General features: G+C 54.8%; 1 protein-coding gene across 2 annotated transcripts; it reads left to right on the forward strand.

Annotated features, from left to right (window-relative positions):
* Positions 1-1,482: 1,482 nt before the first annotated feature.
* On the forward strand, positions 1,483-11,274 carry PRRT4 (proline rich transmembrane protein 4). 2 transcript variants are annotated; one of them, XM_031455306.2, is made up of 5 exons: positions 1,483-1,581; positions 2,832-3,556; positions 3,641-3,745; positions 4,097-4,216; positions 8,956-11,274. In XM_031455306.2, exons 2-5 carry the CDS (start codon positions 2,905-2,907, stop codon positions 10,779-10,781), a joined length of 2,703 nt encoding a protein of 900 aa, XP_031311166.2. In that variant the 5' UTR covers positions 1,483-1,581; positions 2,832-2,904; the 3' UTR covers positions 10,782-11,274. The 2 variants fall into 2 exon arrangements, with proteins under 2 accessions (XP_031311166.2, XP_064343447.1); XM_064487377.1 differs by having other exon boundaries at positions 2,832-3,745.
* Positions 11,275-15,633: the final 4,359 nt, after the last annotated feature.

Consider the following 15,633-nt stretch of genomic DNA (forward strand, 5'->3'; position numbering starts at 1 on the left):
AAGGGAGAGAGGTCAGAGTAATATCCAAAGCTGTAACCCAGTGACAATCATTCTTCTCTCTCTGTGGCTTGCGATGAGGAATAAGTGAGGAGATGCCTAAAGTAACCAGCATGGTGCTTGGTGCACAGGATGATGTCTGGGTTTTGAGGCACAGCCTTATGTGATGTGGGTGAGCCTCTTGTGTTTTATGTTCCCCTGTTACTTCCAAATACTAACATTTGGGGAGGAACACTTGAAGGGATTTAGAGACACAAGAGCATAAATGAGCCAGTACTGCTGAAATCAGTCACTGAGATAGCATAACAGGGTCCACGAAGTATCCACAGTGACTGCTGTGTTCTCTGGTCATCTTCAACACGGGTCTGGGTGCTCTTTTATTCCTGGGCTGCACACTCTTTCTTTGCCTTCTCTGTTCTCCTCTTGTCCCGTATTGGAAACAAATTGTAAGCCACCTTTCACAAGTTGCTTAGCTCAGCATTCTTTCTGAAAGACATTTCTGAAATGCTAAATATTTTTGAGAGATCGATTTCAAGAAAAACAAACAAACAAACAAACAAACGTTACACACGGATTGCCATTTGACAGTTCACCTGTGAAATATTGGAGGCACTTCCAATTGTTGAAAGCCATCAGGTGATGGAGAGGGCAGCAGAGAGATTGGGTCCAGTTTGCCAAGCTGAGTAATCTTGGGGAAATTCGGGGTTTTTTTCGTGGGCCTTAATTTACCTGTCTGTGAAATGGGAACACCCAGGAGGTTGTGGCGAGGAGTAATGAACTAAGGGGCGTAGAAGTGCCTATTACACTTTCCACTCACGACTTAATAAATGTAGCGGTTCTTCTGGCCCGGGGTGCCGTCCTGGGCAGGCTGCCGGGTGTGCGCGCGCGCGCGTGTGAACACGAGTGTGCGCGTGCGGTGCTCTGGCCCGCGGTGTGTTTCCCGGGGAGGGCGTGGAGTGAATATGTGTGTGATGGGCCGCCCTGGGAGCGTGCGGCTGTCGGTGCCAGGCTGAGCCCCCCGCGGCTGGTCGGCAGCGCCGAGTGAATAAGCGCGCGTGCGGACGCCGGCACAGAGGCCGCGGCGGCTCGGGGCTGCGGTGCGCGCCCGCCTGCCGGCTGGGTAGGGGGCGGACCGCGGGCCGCCGGCCGGGGGAGGAGGAGGGGAGGAGGAGGGGAGAGGGCGGGCGGGGCGGGCGCGCGGGAGGCGGGGAGGACCGGCGGGCGGGAGGTCAGAGAGGGGCTGCCGCGGAGCCCGGCGCGGGTGGCTCTGCCGGGGATAGAGGCTCGCAGCCGGGAGGCGGCGCCGTGGGAGGGGGCGCGGAGCACGAGACGGGCCGGGCCGGGCCGGGCCGGGAAACCCGCCTGGGGCCAGCGCTGCGGGCCGGGGCCGGGCCGCGCCAGATCCGGGACCGCGCGACGGCGAAGCCACGGTGGCCGGGACAAGCCGAGGGGACGTCGGGCGCGGAGAGCACCGGCCAGACGCGGCGGAGCGTTGCCCAGCGGGGCGCCTGGGCCGCCGCGATCGCCCCTTCTCGGGGGACTTGGCTGAGGAGACCCGCCTGCGGGAGGAAGCCAGAGGAACAGGTCGGCTGTCAGGGCACGGGTAGCGGGAGGGGTGTGTGTGTGTGTGTGTGCGTGCGCGCGCGTGTGAGCGCGCCTGCCTGCAGGGGTGGATGCGTGTGTAGGAATGTGCATGTGTGTTGGGGGTGTGTGTGTGACGGTGTGTGATATGTGTCTGTAAGGAGCGTGTGAATGTGGTGTAGGGGGGTGTGTGCCTGTGTGTGTCTATATGTTGTGTGTGTCTGTGAGGTAAGTGTGTGCATGTGTGTGTGTCTTGTGTACACACACATGTGTATGTGACAGGGGAGGCTGGGAGCTCACAGAGCTTGGGTCTGAACCCATGTAAGAGGCGAGACCAGCAGGATGAATTGAGTGTGCGTGTGCACTTACATGCAGGGGTGTGTGAAGGGTGAGTAGATGAGTGTGTGTCATGGGTGCTAAATGTGGCTGTGTGTGTGATGTAAGGGTGCTAGGTGCACGTGTGTCCCTGGCTTCCCCTACCAGATGTGTGTTTGCGGGTTTTGTGGGGGGGAGGTTAGGAGTCTACTGCAGCAGCCTCTTGTCCAGTTCGCCTGCCTGGCCATCTTCCCCGGAAGCTAGAGGTGGCCAGGCTGCCCCTCCCCCCAATACTTCTAGGGTTAGGGGATGGGGAGCAGGCCAAGCCCTAGGAAGGAGGGGAAAGGCTGAAGGAACAGAGCTTCCCCCAGACCAAGGCACCCTGCTTTCCAGGGCTGCCTTCTCCATCTCTGCCAGATCACTCAGCCCTGTGCTTTATCCCAGTGCTCTGGGGGTCTGAGTGAGAGGGCCGGCCTCTCAGAGTGGGGCTGGAGCTGGTGTGGGACTCATCCAACTTGTTCACAGTTGTATTACTGGAGGGTGGTTGGCACACAGTAGGCCTCAACAAATATTTGAGGGTGGAAGGGAGGATAGAGAAGAGAGAGGGAGGGAAGGAATCTGAGTCTGTGAGTCAAGTCCACCCCCTTGGTTATCAGTCAAGGATGGGGGCAGCTGGATGCAGTCAGACCCCTGTCTCCAGATTAAGCAGGTGGGGGTGGCAGGGGCTTAAGGAGGAGCCTTGGCTGGAAGAGAAGGGAAACTGCAGGGGAGAGATTTGTGCTAGAGCCTGAAAGTACAGGAAGGAGCTGGCAACTCTCCTTGGGCAGGACCGTTTGTGTCCTGCCCCCACCACTCACTTCTCTGGGATCAGAAGCCTCTCTCTGGGGCATCAGATCCCAGGCAGCCAGCACTCATAGCTGGCCCTCTCCTCTCTCCAGGACCTTCGTGATCAAAAAGTGCTGAAGAACTGAGCCCCTGGCCCACCCAGGCCACCGGGGGCCAGGAGGGGCCATGGCAGGGTATGGCTGTCTGGGGCTGGGGCTGTTCTGCTGGGTCCTGCTTGCAGTTCCCGTGGGCCCCCAGCCTGCCTCCTCTGTCCCAGGTGCCCATCTCACCACTCTGACCCCACCACCTCAGAGTGAGGCCTCTATGCTGTCTCTAAACCTGGGACTTAACTTCAAATTCCACCTTCGGGGACCTGCTGCTGCTTGGGGGAGCCCTGTCACAGAGACCCAGGCACTTTCTCCCGGACCGAGCCGGGAGCCAGAGGAAGAGGTGGACAGTGGGCTGAGGACTGACCCCTTTTGGGAACTGCTGGTGGGCTCTCTTAGCAACTCCCCCCCAGAGTGGGGCTCTGCTGAAGGCAGCTCTACCCCCTGGGCCTCCTCCCTGCCTCTGGAGTCCACATCCCTCCTCTCTGGGCCCACTGACCGGCCCACTGCTCCCTATCAGCCCAGGATGGGCACTGTGACCTGGGATACTGCTCTGACAGCTACAGCACCTCCATCCAGTGCTCCCAGGCTCCACCAGAGCGAGCTGGAGCTGAAGTTTGACATGGCGCTGAGAGCAGGTGCAGCCCCCACGCTCGGGCATCGAACGCTGCCCCTGCTGCCCAGCCTGCGGGCCAGCCTGGCAGAGATTGCTGGGCGCCTGGGACCCTTTGGTGAGTATCCACCCCATCCCAAGGAGAACCCATGCTGGGCAGTCTGGCAGGTAGGACGGAGCTTCAGCCTGGCTCCTTTTGCAGGGTTCTTTGGCACTACTCTGTCCCCTCTCCGGAACTTATCAGGCCCAAGCACCCCAAGCCCAATTACATCCCCAAGCTCTGCCTCCAGAGTTTCGGATTCTCCAGGTGAGTGTTTATTTCACTGCAACAAACATTTATGGAACACCTCTATATGCCTGGTGCTGTGCTAGGGGCCTAACCAGCACCTCCCTTTTCCCCTTGACCCAAGGGTGGCTTGCACTGCTTCTCCCAGGCTCTGGGACACTAGTGACTGCTCCCGTGGAGAAATGCCCTCTTTGCCATACTGAGTCTGGTTTGGTCCTTGTAGCTTTGCTTCTGGAGTGTATGTGGCTACAATTCCGGGGACAGTGGTTCCCTTAGGTCAAGCTCTGGGAAAGGACAGGATTTTCTCCGAAGCCCCAGAGGCCAAGGCTGGCTGATAGCTTGGCACTCGAGTCCTATGTGCTCCATTTGCAGGGTTCTTTGGCACCACTCTGTCCCCACCCCCATCCTCCCTGAAGAGAAAGCCCCCAAGTCCAAGGCCACTGGACGCAGCTGCTTCCCTAAGCCCTGCCTCAATTGCAACAGCCTCTCTAGGTAAGTGTCCAATTTATTTGAACTTAACAGTTATTTATTGAGCACTTTCTACATGCTAGCCACTCATGGGCATTCTGGGATCCTTCTATTTCATTGCCGTCATAATCATGATCACCATTCTCTTCATCATTACCATGGAGATATGTACTAATGGTCTGAGAACAAGTGTTGCTGGGCACGGTCCCACACAGAGTTAAGTAATGGTCCTCTGGAGTTTTGCAATCATAGGCAGAGCAGGATGTAGACAGATGTATCAGGGGCAAACAGACACAGGAACTCCTTCATGATTTCCACAGCCTCAGCACTAACCCCACCCTGTGCTCCAGTCTGCCTGGCCTGCCTCCCCACCCTCCCACTCCAACCTTGGGGCTCTCTGCTTTGCCATCTGATCTGATGTGACATGCTGTCAGATGTGGGCAGAGCTGGGCTCCTCATTGGGAAGACATTGAAGAGGAGACCTTGAGCAGACAGACGCCATCTTTGTTCAAGGGAGCCTTTCAGAACATGCACAGAGACAAGCTGGTGGTGTGGAGGAAAGATCAAGGGCTCCAGAATCTTGAGACTTGACTTTGAATCCCAATCCACTGGTGACCTTGGACAGGTTATTTAACTTCTCTGAGCCTAAATTTTCTCATGTATCTAGGGTTTAAGAATAGTGCCTGTTTTGTTATTGTAAAGCTTCCAGATAATGTAAGCTCCTGGCATGAGGCTGGGCACAAAGCATTGTCTCATTAAATAGTAGCTGTTAACCTTGCTTCTTCCCCCACTGAGTCCCAAATACATGTCCAGACCCCACCTCTCAGACTGCAACCCTAGCTCCACGAATGTGATGGGACAACATGTAATCCGCAAGGCAGAGGGCACACTGCTCTGGCAGAGGTTCTGGCAGGTGAGGCCAAGGGAGCCATGCAAAGGGTTAACTGGGCCTGGAAATCCTCTCAGCCTCCTCACATTAGGAACTGGCTTAGCAGTGGAAACCACTGGTCCCTGAGTTTCTCCCAGCTCCAGCCTTAACACCTGACTGTCCCTCACTCCTGAGCGGTCACAGCACTCCCAGGCATGTGGAAGACCAGCCCGCCATCCCCTCCCCATCCAGGCAGTGGCAGGTACTGCGGTGGAGTTGGGGGTAGGCTCTGTGGCCGCAGGGGAAAGATGCTGCCTGGCGGTCTGTCAGCCTTGGTGACAGCGCTGGCCAGGCAGGTTTAATGAGTCTGGACAGTATCAGAGGCAGCCAAGCCAGTTGGTGGCCCCACCCTCCTTCCCCCTCCTCACCATGGCTACAGGAACCCAGCCTCTTCCTGGCTTTTCCTCTTGGATAAACCCAGGAGAGCTTCAGAACTCCTGGAGAGAAGGCCAAAAGCCTTGTTTGCACCAGCACCCCGTGTGGGGAGTAGTGTGGCAAACAGTTAGAGGATAAAGGGGGTCTCTCTGTGTATTCTCTAGGAATTTCCTAAGCTGGGTGCGGTTAACCTTTTACCATAGGGCTTCTCTTTTTTACATTAGGTTCCCTTCACCTTGGACAGAGCTTGCATTCACCCAGTGCACACTGGGACAGTTGTGCAGGTCGTTAACATATTGAAAGACTTCCATATCAGTTGATGAGTATCCACTGCCCTTATCCCCCTGAGCACCCCTCCACTCCCTGACCACCTGACTGGCAGCTGTTCTGATTGGCTAAAAATGGTGGTTAAATATTTTGAATGTCACCCTTACAAAGAGTATCAATCCTCTGTGATCCTGTAGGTGGGGGTGGGGAGACAGTTGGGGCCGGGCCACTGAGCAGGCTGCAGCTTCCAGCATCCAGAGGAGAGAGTGATTCTCCAGCCCTTTGATCTGGGCAGCTAGTGGATAATCAGGCCTGACTTTTCCATATATCCACCCAGGGCCTCTTCCCGACTCCTCCCCAATCAGCTCCAGCCTCACCAGTTACTCACATGGACATCTCATCTCCTCCCTTGCACCTGAGGTCAACAGGGACCACAGGGCCAGAGTGGGACCACTTTGTAAGGGAGGCCTGCTCAGGAGAGGGATCCTAGGAACTCACTATCTTCTAGGGGAAACTGAGGGCCCCCACTGAGGAAGCCTCGAATAGAGAGACGGAGGATGAGCTAAAGGGGACTCTTCAAAGGCAGAAGCTGGGACTTCTTTTTGCCTGACCTGACTCACACCAACCTAGTGCAGGGCACACCGGGCTGGCCCTGCCCCCAGGGAACAGTGCTCCTAGGCCAGAACTCTTTCTGCTGACACTTGAGCTGGGGTTGTACTTTGCCTATTTTCTGGTTTTTATTCTTCTGTCTTCTTAGGAATGTTGACATTTACTCTTGTTGCCATAATGCTTTGGGGCAGAGGTGAAAGATGGGGTTTCCTATGGCCATTGAGTGAGGAGTGGAGCTGGAAGAGGGTTGGGTGGAGCAGACCTCTGAGAGCTGCACTTGTCTGTACAGTGAGTAGGGGGTAGGTATGAGGGGCCACAGGCTGATGCAGGCTGTGGGCTTCTGGCCAGGGTCTCCCTGCCTCTCTGCAGAGCCCACCAAAACCAAAGAAAGACCAAGGAGAATCATTCATCTTGCAGAAGTGGGTTGAGCAAGGGCATCTGAGGGGACCAAAATATGAGGGGTGAGGGAGGGTGTGTGTGTATCTGATTCCATTCATGTCAGACTGACCCCAGCCCCCACCCACAACAGCAAGCCATTCCCACCTGAATGATTCCTCATTTAATTCACCACTTTGTCTTCAGTAAGTGTTCAGGGATGGTCAGTCCATCCAAATGGTGTTCTTTAAACAAGGTTCACAGAGGGAGACAATGCATTGATGTTCACTCATTTGACTAATTGTTGACTTTCTAAGCAAGTTTAGGTTGCGCTAAGGGACAACAGCCTTGTGTTAGTTAAGTCAAGAATTAGTTTGAGGCCAGAAATGGTCACACACACAAATACACACTGATGATTGATGAGTGATAAACATTAGCCCATAAGTCATATATTGGAAGTTTATTACGCACCAGGATCTCCAAAGAGCTTTCCACACATCGGCTATTTATCCTCATAACAGCCCTATGCAGTCAGTGCTCTTCCCTATTTCAGACTGGAGGAATGTGATGGGACAGGAACCAGGGAACATGCTGCCATTTGCAGTAGTCAGCGAGCTGTATATATGTAATTTTTTGGCAGCACCCTCTCTGCCCTCCCCAGTTGCCCAATTCTACCTTCCCCACCCCTCTCTCCAGAGCTGCTTTCTGGCCCTCTCACTCCTTTCCCTTGTTCTCAGGACTGCTCTGTTTTGCATGTGCCCAACACTAGCTGGCACTGCCTGGGGTAGGGTGGTGCTCCTGGGGTCTTCCTCTTTTGTCCATGGCTGGACTTGGCCAGGCAGTTGGGGCAAGAATCTGGTTGTCAGGAGACTCTCCCTGTCTCATTCTACATCTGGGCTCCCCTTATCTTTCACTGCCGTCTTTTCCCCACCATCCTTGCCTGCAGCTGCAGTTCTGTTGAGCCTGCTAGATGGGGTAGGGAGGTTCAGTCTGGCCATGAGGAAAATCCTTCGGTCTAATTCTTTCTCACTCCTCTCTTGCTCTAGGAGAGTAGAATTAGAGATCTTGGTCCCACACTCTTTTACTTGACTTTCCTTCCCAAGGGATGTGGGGAATATGTTAGAGCACAGGATGGGGCTGGGAGCCTAAGTTAGCAAACCCCAGAGGACCTGAGGGGCTCACTTGCTAAGATGGCATTTTATCCCACTATGATAGACCCAACTATTCCTTCCTGGGAATTCAAGGGACTCCCAGGGGAGTCCATTTTAATGTCACCTTCTGTAAATGGGGGGTGAGAACCAAAAGGGTATATATATTAAGAGCCTCAGACCAATGGTTTTGTAGTTGCATCAGAATGGGGACCACGGCCATGGGTAGGGCGAGGGCTGAGGGTGTAGCAAGCAGGAAGACCAGTGAATAGGAAAGGCTGTGTTTTTTCAGGGTGCTAGGGGGATTGTGTGTGTGTGTGTGTGTGTGTGTGTGCCCGTGTGCATACTGGCTTTTCCTGAAGAGACAGGGAGAAGGGGGAAGCAGTTAAAAAAAGGCAGGAGAAGCTTCTTCTAGCACCAAGGTAGGAGTTGGGATTCGGGGTGCAAAACAAGAGATAAGAAAACTAGTATTATGAAGAGGCTGATGGAAAGGAGCTCAGACTGGTGCTCAGATCTGAATTCGAGCTGCAGCTCTGCGAATTTGTAACCTTGGACAAATCACTTTGCCTCTCAGCAGTACCACAATATCTTCATCTGGCAAATAGGAGGATTCATTTATTCAATGAATATCTGCTCAATGCTAACTCTGTGTCAGGCACCACTTTAGGCATGGATATTCAGATGTAAGCAAAGCAAACAAAAATCCTCATTCTTCCAAAGCCTCCTTCCTGGTGGGAGGATTGAACTAGAGGGGGCTTCTACACTTCCTTCCAGGTGTAAAATTCTGTGACCTCCTGAGAAAAACTCTTTTCAGTGGAATCACAGGGTAATGAACAAAGCAGGGAGCTGGGGGTGGGGTGGGGTGAGGGAATGGAGAGGGGTGCAGCTGGAAGAGTTTGATGGGGAAGGGAAAGATGAGGGGCTGGGAGGTCGTGAGTCTCCTGTTTAAGACAAGTCCTTCCTGGATGCTATGAGGACTCTCTGGCATACAGGCTGTGGGCTGTGGGGTGGGCATAGGGAAGGCTGCACGACCGCCTCAGACAAACGTTCTTTGCCCACAGACTCCACCACCTCCACCTCTGGCCTGGATGACCCCTCTCCCGCCAGCCTTGGGAACCTTTCGGTGCAGCCAGAGTGTGGGCCAGGGTCCTGCAGCATCAGAGAACTGCCTGAACGCGAGGGGCAGCCTCCTGCGGCCCCGCTGCCTCTCTTCTTCCTGACCCTGGAGGCCGACTGGGCAGAGGCCAAGGCTCGCTGGGGGCTGGCCTGGGAGGCCCACGTGTACGGGGTAGGCGCGCTCTTCGGCCTGGTGGTCCTGCTGGCGCTGCTGGCACTGGCCCTCTTGCCTTGGCGCTGCCCGCCCGGCGCCCCCTGCCTGGCGCTGCTGGACCTGCTGCTGCTCTCGGCCGGGACCACGCGGGCCTTCCCGCTCTTCTACGACGCCTACGGGCACCGCGATCGGCTGCCGGTTCTTGCCTGGCTGCTGCTGCAGGACCTCCCGCTGCCCTGCCTGGCCGCCGGCCTGGGCCTGGCCTGCCTACTGCTGGCTCGGCCGCGCCCGCCGCGGTGTCCTGCTGGCCTGGCCGCTTTGCTGCTCCTGGGGTTGGGGCTGGCGGCGGCCGCCGCCCTCGGAAGCGCGGCCCACCGCCCGCTGAGGGCCCTGCGGCTCGCCTCCCGCGGGCTGCACGCCTTCCTCGCCGCCCTCCTTTCCGGGCTCCTGCTGGCGCTCTCCTGCTGGGGGAGCCGGCGGCGGCGGGCCGGAGCGCCCCTAGGAGGGTCGGGCTTCAAGGGCGTCACTCCTCTCCCGCAGGCGCGCAGCCCCTTCGGCCCGCGCGAGTCCTGGCGGCGCGCGGCGCGCACGGCCCCTGTGGCGGGCACCTTCGGGCTGCTCAGCGGAGCCCTGCAGGGCTACGAGGTGCTGCACGCCCTGGGCTACGGCGGCCAACCCGGCCTGGAGGGGCCCTGGCCCTGGTGGGCTTTCCAGCTCGGCCTACGCCTGGGCGAGGTGGGCGTCGCGCTCCCGTTAGCGCTGCTGGGCCTCTACCCGGCGCTCTGCAGCCCCCGCGTGCCGCCGCGCTGCTGGGCCAAGCTCTTCTGCTTGTCCCCCGGCCACGCCGCCCCGCTGCTGCCCGGAGGCTGGGTCGCCGGGCCCCCGGACAAGAAGCCTCTGGGGAGCGCCATCGAGCGTGCCGACGCGGAGCTGCTGCAGCTGTGCGCCCTGGCAGGGCCAGGCCCCGACCTCTTACTCCAGGGAGGCGGCTGCCGGGGCTTCGAAGGCGCAGCCGCTAACCCGGCCCCTTCCCCGGCCTCCTCCCCCTGCAGCGATTACACCGTGGACTTCCGCCCGCCCTCCCCCATCAACCTGCGGCGCAGCATCGAGGAGGCCCTCTGCAGCGAGGCCCTGCTGGCGCCCGGCCTCTTCCAGGGCCCTGCCTTCGGGGAAGCCCTGCCTGGGCTCGGCCTCTTTCGCACCATCTCGCTGGGAGCGCAGACCCGGGCCGGGCCCAATGGGAGGTCTGAGGAGGCCCCTGGCTCCCCCGTGCCCCCCGAGCTCCCCTCTCCCGGAGCCTGGCCCGCGGGCAGCAGCGCCTCATCAGGCTCGCTGTGCGGACTGTCGCGGGACAGCTCGTCCATGCTGCTTTGCTCCAGCCCGGACAGGCCGCCACGCTGTCCGCTGGTCTGCGTCCTCAGTCCCCCTCGGCCCTCAGGAAGCAGCCCTAGCTTCCCGGCCTCAGGATCCTACCAGGCTTTGTCCCCACCCTCCCGCGACTCCCCGGAGCCTGCTCCTGAGCTGCAGGCCGAAGAGGCCTTGCTACAGGAGCAATTCCTGGACGCCTGCCGACAGATTGACGAGCTGAGCGTGGGCAGCGACACCATAGACCTGTGAAGACGTGGCCCCCTGGCCGCCCCGACCATACGCCCCCTTCTGGCGCCTGTTCTGTCCGAGACCTGCACACTGTAACCCTTCCCCAATCCTGCCTGGCTCAGATACCTCTCCCGGCTTCCTTTCCCATCCAGGGGCCCCTGGATGGGTGGGTCAGCAGCCAGGCTCTGGTGATTGGGAACTAGTGCCACCTTCTCTGGAGCCCTGGGCGCTGATGCCCTCAGCTGCAATTCTAGGCTGGTAGGGGGTCCCACTTTCCTTGGCATTCACCAGCAATAAAACTCCAAGGTGCTCCACTCCTGACCACCTCTGCCCACTCTGGTGCTGAGTGAGAGGGGCTGTCCTCAGAAGACCTCGGGACCAGCCTCAGTCCCCATCCCCACCTCTGCTATGCCCAGGAATCCCATCCCTGCGTGAGTGAGACTCTGTGCCCTCCACGTGATCCTTCCCCATAGAAGGGTCCATGGCCCATCTAGGAGACTCTACAGCAGTTGGGTGGGAGGTGAGCGCTTTCAGAGTTAATTTATCAATAAAATATTTTCAGAGGAGAAAGGTCTGCCCTTCTTGGAAAAACTTAGATGAGGCCACAGCAGCAGACGTTCTGTCAAAACTAAAAGAAGCAGCGTTTGGGTGGGGTGGATTCAACTCAGACCCCTGTGACCTTCACTCCTGACTACAAGAGGTCTTGTCCTCTACATGACCCTTCCCTGTAGAAGGATCCATGGCCCATCTGGGCTGAATGAGGGTCCTGAGAGTAGCCCCTTGAAGACCCTGCTGACTCCCCAGGAAGTGGCTTTTCAGAGATGGACCATGGCTCTGAGAGGTGAAACTCTATAGTTATTGGTGGAAATGTCTGCATTCCTAGGAACTGGTCTTCAGGTCCTGATGGACAACTGGCTAGGGACTAAGTTAGTGATAAAGTCCTTCATGGAAATGTTGCTCTACATCTCAAAGGCTTGATCACCTTGAGCTGGAATCCCCAGCATCTTCCTGCCATGTACCCAGAGGAACTCACAGAGGACTTTGGATTCACAGAGAAGACTACTCACTCCTTCTACCAACAGGACCTCTTCAAGATTGGACTCACAGCCCTCTTCTCCTGCAGAACGTTCATCTCCCATAGGCGCAAACCCTCCCTAGAGGAAGTCTGTATTCCCCAAACCCCATCCCCATCCTACCCACTAAAGCAGAACTCACAGTGCAGAGACCCATGAATACATCCGGCCCCTAGACACTCTGTAATCCCTCCCTTGTCCAGAGAATTTGGCTCTGAGCTCTATAGTGTGTGTTTGTCATTTGCCTAAAGTGCAGTAAGTTCAGAGTGGTACTAAACAGCATTGTAGATTAGGTTTAAAAATGCAATTCTGGCAGTGTTTTGGCAGATGTCCTGCACATCACAGGGAGGCCTACAGGGGCACACATACTAGGCTTGAAGTGGAAAAACAGCGATAGGAATGGGTTTTCTTCCAACTCCACCCATTAGCTTGTGGGGATTTGAGAAGGGAGGCAAGGGAGCCCAGAGGGAAGCAGGCAGGAAAGCCAGGAGTGGGTGGGGCCTTCACTAGACTAGGTCTAATCACTAGTGGAAGAATTAAGGCACTGCTCTCCTGGTCCATGAAATCTGTCTTGGCCAAGAGGAGTTTCCAGGGCCTGGAACCTGAGAAGGAGGTGGGAGCCAGTGATGTTTGGGGTGAGTGAGGGTCATAGTAGGGAAGAACGTGAGAGGAGGGTGGGGCAGGCATAGCAGAAGGATGGAACTGGACTGGTTCTAACTGTGTCTCCTCCATCACCTGGCTCAGCTTGGCTCAGAAATTCTTGCTGCATTGTCGCTCTGGGCTGAGGCCCAGAGAACTGCCAGCCTCCTCATTATAGGCATTGCTCACTGGTGTCATAGTGGCTGTAGTGGCCCCAGCATTGGAGCTGCTTTGTGTCATGGAAGGAAGGCTCGCTGCTCTGAGAAATTGCTTCCTTTCTTCCCCACTTACCCTTCTCTCTGCCTCTGCTCACACTCAAGTCCTCTCTGCCTTCTGTTCCTCATCCTAATCCTTGCCAGCTGCTCTCATTCATTCACTCTCCCCAGGGGTTCAGGCACACAGCTCCCAGCAAAGCAGTCCAAGCCCCACATACCCCCAGTCAGTCTCTCTGAATGTCTGTCTGCCTCTATCTCTCTCTTTCTCCCTCTCTCTCTCTCTCTCTCTCTCTCTCTCTCTCTCTCTCTCTCTCTCTCTCTCTCTCTCTCTCACACACACACACACACACACACACACACCTTTTCTGTTTGGAAGCTCTGAATGGGGCTTGGTGAGATGGGGAGGAAGGTGCAGGAATACAGCTTGCTGTTCAATAGCTCCAATACTTCTTTGATTTTCCTCAGCAAGAACTACCTCAGCCCTTTGACTTTATCAAGAGGTCAGGACTTTGGTTAGACAACCCTTTCCTTTTGTCTCATGTCCCAGCCCTTCCTTAACCAAAGCAGTTTCCCAGAGGAGCCCAGGTAGATCCTAATACACACACCCTCAGTGTAGGAGTCTGAAAGACAAACTCACCTTCATTCATTCAGGCTCTTTGAAACATTTTATTGGATGCTTACATTGTGCTAGGTGCTGGGGTAGAGAGGTGAACAAGGTGGACAACAGCCCTGAACTTATGATGTGGAAGGTTTTTGAGGGAAGGCAGACATTAAAGAGCTAATCATATAGATGATTATAATAGCACAAATCATTAACTGCAGTTGTGAGAAGTGCTAAGAACAAGGAGCTTGTGGTGTTATAAGAAGGTTGGCTTGTAAGCGGGAGTGGAACCAGGGGGATGGGGCTTGGAAGACGTTGGCTGAGTACAGCCCAGGCCTCTCTCTGCTTCCTTTCCAGGCTCCTGCACAGTGATGGATGAGGGAGAAGCCAGCAGTTTATTTCCCCTGGAAGCCACTTTGCTGGTGTGGTGCAGGGTACCACAACTCCCGCTATTTAATAAAGAACACTGCATGTGTCCTGAGTAGATGGATGAGCAAATATTCGCGATCGAAGAACCATGTGGCCTCCCTAATATGAAGGGATAGGAGGGGATGGGGCTGAGGCTGAGGCTGGGAGACTGAGATGGGGAGCCAGGTCTGAAAGTTGGGGAGAGTAGAAAGGGCCAGCTGCATTTTTATCCTCCCCTGGGGCACAGAACTCATCAGCACCGTGGGTGGCTGCTGCCCTCTGATGGGCACAGGGACAGTTTCTTTTATTCTTTAAGGAAGGTTTGGGTTCAGAGTATTTTCAACTTAGCATTTAGGGGGTGTCCCAAAGGGATGTTGGAACAGCCTTCTCAGGATTCTCTCCCCAACCTGTGCACACCACAGCCAGGACTGGGAAGCCCTTCCCATAGCTAGGGCCCTGGAGCTAGCAATTTAGACTTTGGGTATGGAATTTTGATTTCTAAGGTAGTGAGGGGGCAGGAAAGGAGGAGAAAAAAGAGAGAGGAATGTGGAATCACAAACCAACTTTATTCAAATGACCTATCCCATTTCTTTTGTCTCTTTGTCTCTTTGTGTCCTGGATAGAATTAACCCATAGCCTTAAAAATCTGTTTTGTATTTCAGTACTTCCTCTGCTGAGTTATGTGTTCAAAAGTAACTTTAGTGTTTTCTTTTAAGCATATATTACTTGGAGCTAGGGCTTCATAAATCTGATGTTAAGTATTCTCCATTTTCTGCCATCACTATCAACCAATCATCCATCCATCCAAAGTTACTGAAGGTAGATGGGGTTTGAGGAGAAAGGGAAACACTTTTCACTGTACCTTTTGTACTTTTTGATTTTTCTATCTACCATGTGTTCAGGTTATACCCTTTAAAAGTAATTATAAAAAATGGTGCACTGAGTACTTTGGTTCTGTACAAATGTTCTGTAGGGTGCTGCAGTCTTGCACACATGTCAGTTCCTGGGCCCAATGAGATGGCAGACTCTTCTGTGTTCCAGAGTTCAGGATCCAGGAGCACCCCAGATCTCCTGGCCAGTGAGATTCCTCAGCCTTAAGTCTGCCTGATAAAGCTGACCTGAGGAAAGATCTTCTGTCTCTGGAAGGACCTAGGTTCTAGGTCTGTATGTGAAAGCTGGATGTCATCTTTGTTCTGAGTGAGTTCTCATGTGATTTTGCAGAGTGCAGGCTATGATTTATTTGTAAGTTTTTTGGATTACTGTCTGTCTACCCACCCTCTCCACCAATAGACTGTATTCTCCATGAGGGCAGGGAACCTGTCTTTTATTAGCTTACTAATTTTATCCCTAGTATCTGGCACATAGTAGCTCAGTAAATATTATTTTGAAAGAATGATTGTGTATGATCTGTATTTATATACTTTAGTAGCTACAATTTGTCTGCGAAGTGTTAAAGGCACATTTATAGTTATTTGTTATCATGTGACAGATTTCTCATATTCTCTAAGAATATGAGAATTGTCCGAATGATGTATGTGATGTACTTGTCTTTACGTGCGTTCTGGGTGTGTTTTATGCATATAATCTGGGAGTCTGTGGTGGCACTGCAGAAAATATTTATTAAACATCTATTGTATGTTAGATCCTGGGTTAGGTCCAGAACAAGAACAACTTCTCCTGCCTTCCCTAGTGAATTTGGGATCTACCTCCGGGAGGTGAGATTTTAAGCAGGATAGGAACTCGCTACGTCAAATTTCCCTGCAGAGGCAAGGGGGTGGTACTTGGATGAGGGGTGGAGGCCCGCTAGAGAAGCTCCGCCTCTGGGCGTTGCGACTTTTCATTCCGGAATACTTTTTCATTCCGGAATACTTTTTCATTCCGGAATACTTTTTCCGCTTCCACCACGTTTCCCTCCGGACTCTTTTGAGTGACGAGCA

Source organism: Camelus dromedarius, chromosome 7, assembly GCF_036321535.1.
Source record: "Camelus dromedarius isolate mCamDro1 chromosome 7, mCamDro1.pat, whole genome shotgun sequence".
Lineage (NCBI taxonomy): Eukaryota > Metazoa > Chordata > Mammalia > Artiodactyla > Camelidae > Camelus > Camelus dromedarius.